The sequence below is a fragment of the Mercenaria mercenaria genome, chromosome 19 (assembly GCF_021730395.1).
Source record: "Mercenaria mercenaria strain notata chromosome 19, MADL_Memer_1, whole genome shotgun sequence".
Lineage (NCBI taxonomy): Eukaryota > Metazoa > Mollusca > Bivalvia > Venerida > Veneridae > Mercenaria > Mercenaria mercenaria.
Genome location: NC_069379.1, coordinates 36,904,483 through 36,911,302, shown reverse-complemented (window position 1 = coordinate 36,911,302; position 6,820 = coordinate 36,904,483). Strand labels below are relative to the sequence as shown.

The 6,820-nt window shown below is 34.1% G+C and overlaps 1 protein-coding gene across 1 annotated transcript; it reads left to right on the top strand.

Annotated features, from left to right (window-relative positions):
• Positions 1–840: 840 nt before the first annotated feature.
• On the top strand, positions 841–2,920 carry LOC123542020 (carbohydrate sulfotransferase 11-like). The gene has a single exon (XM_053531298.1). The coding sequence runs from the start codon at positions 1,706–1,708 to the stop codon at positions 2,918–2,920; it is 1,215 nt and encodes a 404-aa protein (XP_053387273.1). The 5' UTR covers positions 841–1,705.
• Positions 2,921–6,820: the final 3,900 nt, after the last annotated feature.

Below are 6,820 nucleotides of genomic sequence, written 5' to 3'. Positions count from 1 at the left end.
CCAACTCATCTGTATTTTTAGCATGCTTAACACCTTACCAATGATTTATTTATATAGTACATATGTACAGCTCATCTGTTATTTTTGCATGATTAACAACTTATATTAGTTAACTGATATTTGTATATTTAATAGCTCATCTGTGATTTTGACATTGCTTTGGCCTCGAAATATTTATCAATTACCTTGCATGTGTAACAACTGATCTATGATCCCTGCATGCGTAACGACTAATATGTGAATCCTGCATATATTTGAATTCTACATATATACGAACTCATCTATGAATCCTGCATCTATGAATCGTATGTGTGTACCAACCGAACTATACATATATGAATACTGCACATGTATCAATTTATGTGTGACTCCAACATGCGCACCGACAGATCTATGGATACTGCAAAAGCAGCAAGTGATGTGTGACTCCAACATATGTATCTGAATCTTGCAAGTGTTGCTACTGATCTATGAATACTGCACATCTAGCAACTGATGTATGACTACAACGTTTGTAACAACTAACCTATGGATCGTGCAAATATAGCGATTTATGTATGCCTACAACGTGTGTAACAACAAGTCTATGAATCTTGCACATGTTGTAAGTTATGTACGATTCCAAAATTAGTATAAACTATTGTATGGATCCTGCTAGTTTAACAACTACACATATAGCAACTGGTGTATGATTCCAACTGATAAATGATTCCTGCAAATGTAGCAGCTGATGTATGGCTCCAACATCTGTACCGACTAATCTATGACTCATGTATGTGCAACATCTGCTCAATGAGTCCGTCATTTGTAGTAACTGATGTACAAAAGTAATTCCAAAATGCAGAACAACGGATCTATCTTAATCTTGCATGTCTTCCAACATATCTATGAACCCTGTATGTTTTTAAACATGCATGTCTATCAGCAGACCCTTGAATCTTGCATGTTTTGAATCTTGCACGAATCTTGCATGTTCTGAATCTTGCATATCTTTCACTAGACCTATGACTCTTGAAAGTATTGCAGCTGACTTCCAGCTGTATTTCTGTCGTCTGCACATATTTTGCTTCTGTGACTTCTGCACGTATAACAACCTTTCTGTGACTGCTCAACATCTATGACAACTGCATGCCTCACTTCCATCTTTAAAACCTGCATGAGTGCTAATTCATCTATCAAGGTATTTTCAGGTATTTCGAGTTTTGATTTTAATTTATATTTTGTAAATTAAATCAGATAATTAGTAAGCGGTATCGTTAAATGTAATTGACCTGTTATGACAATCGGCCATTTCCGTGCATTTGCGTATCCTCTGTAACCGATTTTAATATCCTTCAACCATACAAAAAATGTTTCCATAACGACTGAAGAATGCCAAAATCGCATTCGCAGAATACGTAAATGAACGGAAATTGTCGATTGTCAACACGGGTCCGCCTATCTAACTATTCGTATAATGTCTGCATAGCAATATCGTAGAAATAAGTAATTATTTTGCTCTAAAGAGGAAGTACGGAAGGAAGAAATATAGATAGTTCCCGAGTAATGCAATATTTATCCACCTTGACATAACTGGCTGCCATTATGGGGTAAAACTTCTAGATATGTAGTAGAGATAGAGAATGTACTACAGTTCCATATAAAATGACATCTAAAGTCTTTATTTTCTTGTCTTTTAGGTGCTGAATTCAAACTTTCTCACCGAATGAATACAACGAGGAAAAAAGCGGGATCCACAGTGAACAATCGACTGAACTACACGAGTTCAAAATCACATACAATGCAGTCACCTGTTTATTCAACTTTGTCAATGACAACCCAAAAGTATTCATCAGCTGACCTTATTCCCAAGAATGATATGGTAAAATTAATAGAAAAATACAAAGAGCAAAGCAAAAGTACCTCAGCTAATTTCTTTCAAACTGACAGAAAATCTGAACAGACGCAAACGTATGCTATAATTAAAGAAGATGTTTCCTTAAATGAAAATTATCCACCAGGACAAAAGGAAAGGACAGATAGGATAAGAAGAACTTGCAATAACAGGAATTTATTACGTGACAATGGATACTACGGTCATAATAGCACTAGGTTTTATTATTCTTCTAAATATAAATTCTCATATTGCAAGGTTCCGAAATCTGGGTCAACATTTTGGACTCAAGTTTTTGGAATTCTTAAATATGGAGTTAAAGTCTCAGATAAAGTGTTTTCGAAAAAAAGATCAAGTGTGCATGGTTCAATGGGATCATTTATGGTAGATTTTTTTAGTAATTCACGAAAGAATTCATTGTCCGTTTTAGTGTCACGTGACCCATTCAGTCGGTTGTATTCAGCATATATCGATAAATCATACTTGCTTCTGAACTTTAAAACAAACATTCGTATTAGACTCCTTAGACCAACGGTGCATAATAGGCAGTGCCCAGTTGATGTAACATTTCAAGAATTTCTCGATTTTATCATACTTGCTGCAAGACAAAATCGAACATTAAATCGTCACTGGGCACCTATTTATAGCCTTTGCCGTCCATGTGATGTAAACGCTTACATACTAGTAAAACAAGAAAGCTTTTCAAAAGACACAGAGTTAGCATTGCAAGCGTTTGGTGTTGAGAATAGCAAACTTGACGTAATAAAGTCAGCGCTTCATGATCACAAAGTTGAAACGACAGTCCCTGGTGTTATAGAAACGGTTTATAATAGAATCAAGAACAGTAAATTACGAACTTGCGTGGACGGAAGGAACATTGCAATGAGACTGTGGATGTCATTGAAAATACAGGGATACCTGAAAGAGACATTAAAATTTCCAAGTCAAATGTTTAAGAACGAAATGCTATACAGTAATGTAGCCTATGTATCACAGGTTATATGTCTCTATATGTCGGTCAAAACTTTGCTCTTTGGTCTCCTATAGATAGATTTATTTCGGTAAGGAGTGCACATAAATGGACAATTAAAAACAACATGTATAGTAATTACAACATAATAACATAATGTATACATGAAATTAAAAATAGCCATGACAGGCACACCGTCACCAAGGATTACACAAAAAAGAGAAAACTCTTATTTCCATTGTGGTCCTTTGTGTTGGTGGCATGACATAGAGAGGCATAACAGAGTTTACAGAATTACGTGACTAGATGGAAATTGAAGTATGTGACTAGATGGAAACTACACAGCTATATCAAATAATGAATTATGTGACTAGATGGAAATTGCACAACTATATCAAAAAGTAAAATACGAGCTTAAATTAAAATGTTCATACATCGAAGACCATAAGAATAGTTATTAAAACACATTAAGGTAATTATGCTAAACTGTGTAGTAAATAATTCTTTACTAACGTTTCACCTGTCACCCGTAACTAAATCTCCAATGCTCGGATATTATGTGTAACGCTTCATTACACATGATACCTGGTCATTGCAGTGATTTAGTTACATGTTACTGAGGTAACATTAGATGCTTTGCATCTATAATAAATATTTAGGATATTTATACTTGTTTTCAGTTGTCTATCTGGCATTGACAGAACCCACTCTACCAAATAAATCTATGCCGACTGGGCTACGTCGACAGGTACATGTAAGTCAGATAACATATTTCCTCAAAACCGTTGGAAATATTTTATTTCATGGTATAAAAACAAAGTGCTTATTTAAAGCTGTTTGTGCGGCCTGCATTTTTCTAACAGTATTGTCCGTGATAAAATATACAAATGCCGATTCTCAACTAGGCAGACCTCTGTCGGTTCGAAACCTCGCTCTTGATGTAGTATTATTTCATCTGAGGAAGCCATCTTACCGAAGGTCAGTGGTTCTAACTTGTCCGAAACAATGCCTGTTTAGGCACCTTGGGTCTTCGTATACCATGAAAAGCATATGATATATAACTGTGTTTGTGTTACGTTAAAACAAAATACAAAAATATTAAATGTCAGAGCTTGAAATGACACCGCAGACAACATATTTACCTCTAAACATGATGAAAACATGTATAAATATTAAAAGTAGGACTTATCTAGCCTGTTGCCTTTAATAATAATACAAGGCGCAATTAACATCACGCATATGGCGTGAAATGTAAAATTATTGTTGTGCCTTACATAGCGAGGAAAGACAATGATATCCCGTATGTATATCACATTATTTTTTTGGAAGAGAAAACCTCCACACATGTATTGTGACATTATGATTTTGAAGTCATAAACAACATGCAGGATTTAGTGATTTAAAACATCGCAGACAGAAAATATGATCTTACATGTGTGCCTGTGTCAGGCAGGTGTTTTCAGAACACTTGGGACAGCAGGTATATGAAACTTTGCTCATTCCTTGTTGTTCCTTTCATTGGAAAAACACTGTCCTACACAGGCAAGTATATAAGATCCTTATATTTAGAATCCTAACATAAAATAGGAGCATGCACTCTAAGCTTTAGATGTATCAGTTTTCTTTTATTGTCGATCAGACTGTTGCAAATTTATAGTCATCTTAAGAAAATCTCATTTACATATTATATGCTTACTTTTGATACCAGAATCCAGTCTAATATTGTAAAGAACTTTTTTACTTGAATCAGTTTTAACGCGTCAGATTTTTAAGAAATATTCTATGAGCTGTAAGTTGTAGTCACGTGTCATCATCTGCGTCGGCGTTGGTTTAGAGTTTTTATTTATGTTACCCTTTCTTGAAAATTCTTTTCAAACTTTCACACTATTATTAGATAAGTAAGTAGACTGAAAACTGTTTTTTTTTTTGCATTGTTTTTGACAGTTATAGATCTGTCAATGAAAGTGTAATTATGCGCATTTTTCAAGTTAAAATTCAGCTGAAATAGATGTGTGTGTAAAGAGGTGGAGCTTTTAATCCAATATGCCAAACTCTTCAAGTTACCAGTACGTAATAATAAATTTCCAAATATGATTTTTCTTATTTTGACTAGGACAGTCTTTTTAAGAAAATCAAACTGCACACAGGAGTTGCTTCCCGTCAACTTCAGAAATCTTTACCTATAGGTAAGGGAGATCACGGCGTAGAAGATTGAAGAAAAAGTCCGATTTCTTTATTTCTAAAGCATCAACTTCAAATACTTATGTGGCATTTTCGTGAAGTTAACATATTTATATGCACAGCAACTGAAAATTGCCTTTATGAAACATTCACCAAAACACACAATATGCAGTAAGATGCCCATAATGCCACTTTAATATTGGCAAACAATTGTTTTGCATATTGACTAGTAAATGCTACTTCATAATTTTCCTACGTGTTGAGATTTGTTCTGAGGCGATATTCAGAATAACAGCAAGTGCTTTATAGCTTGGTACGTTGGTCAACAATGTATAAAAATCGCATTTTATTGATATTATTTGTTTAACAATGAAGAGTATCTATTATCGATTATCATTAATATTGGGCTAAACCTTGATTAGCATGTTATTGTAATAACTAGTTTTTTACTATGTTAATGTATTATGCACTTGATTTCTATGTTAATGTAATAAGGGCTTAATAACTATTTTAATGCAATAAAGACCTTGGTTGCAAAGTTAATGTTAAAATGGGCGTCACCATTACGTTAATGTAGTCTCGGGTTTGATTTCTACGTTAATGTATTGTGGGCTTCATTTTTATGTTTATGTAAAAATGGGATCTATTACTATGTTTATACAAAATTGGACATGATAACTGTGTTTATAGTAATAATTCACATGTTATGAGTGCTGTATAAATGTAATAATGGGCTTTATTAACATGTAATGTTTGACTTGATTGTTGTGACCATGTGATAATGCACATTATTTACTACGTAAATGCAATACTTGGCATGATTACTATGTAAATGTAATAAAGGGCATGCTAATATTTTAATGTAATAATGATATTACTACTATGTAAAGTTAATGCTATAATGGGCGTCACCATTAGATTAATGTAGTATCGGGTTTGATTCCTACGTTAATGTATTGTAGGCTTCATTAATTTTTATGTTTATGTAAAAATGGGTTTTATTACTATGTTTATATAATAATGCACATGATATGAGAGCTATGTAAATGTAATAATGGGCTTGATTACCATTTAATGTATTTTTGAACTTGATTATTGTGTTCGTGCTATAATGCACATTATTCACTATGTAAATGTAATACTTGCGTGATTACTATGTAAATGTAATAAAGGGCATGCTAATACGTTAATGTAATAATGATATTACTACTGTGTAAATGTTATTATGCGCATGATAAATGTACTTTTAAAACAATGGATACGATTACCGTGTAAATGTAATAATGGGAATAAATACTACGCTAATGTTATAATGGGCATGGTAAATGTGCTAATGTTATAAAGGGTATCTCTGTGTTGATAACAATGGGCATTATAACGGGTCTTACAAAATATTGGCAGGAGAACTATGACAATGTTACAATACACATGTTGTGTTACTTTTGGGTTTAACGCAGTTTTTCAACAGTATTTCAGTTATGTAACGGCGGACAGTTAACCTAACCAGTGTTCCCGGATTCTGTACAAGTACAAACCTGTTCTCCACAGGTAACTGACAAGTTCCCTACTTCCCCACCTGAATGAAAGATTGAGGACGAATGATTTCAGACACACTGTATTTTATCAAATCGTCACGGAGAACACATGCCTCAACCGGGGATCGAACTCACGATTCGTAGATCTCCTCTCTCCCTACTGAGCTAAGAGGACAAAAATACATGTACAAACACGCACACACACGCACGCACGCACGCACACACATACTCTCTCGTTTACTGCACCTAAATTACTTTACT

Bases quoted from the DNA above. Each gene is read 5' to 3' on its own strand.
- LOC123542020 (XM_053531298.1), top strand. From the start codon at position 1,706: ATGAATACAACGAGGAAAAAAGCGGGATCCACAGTGAACAATCGACTG.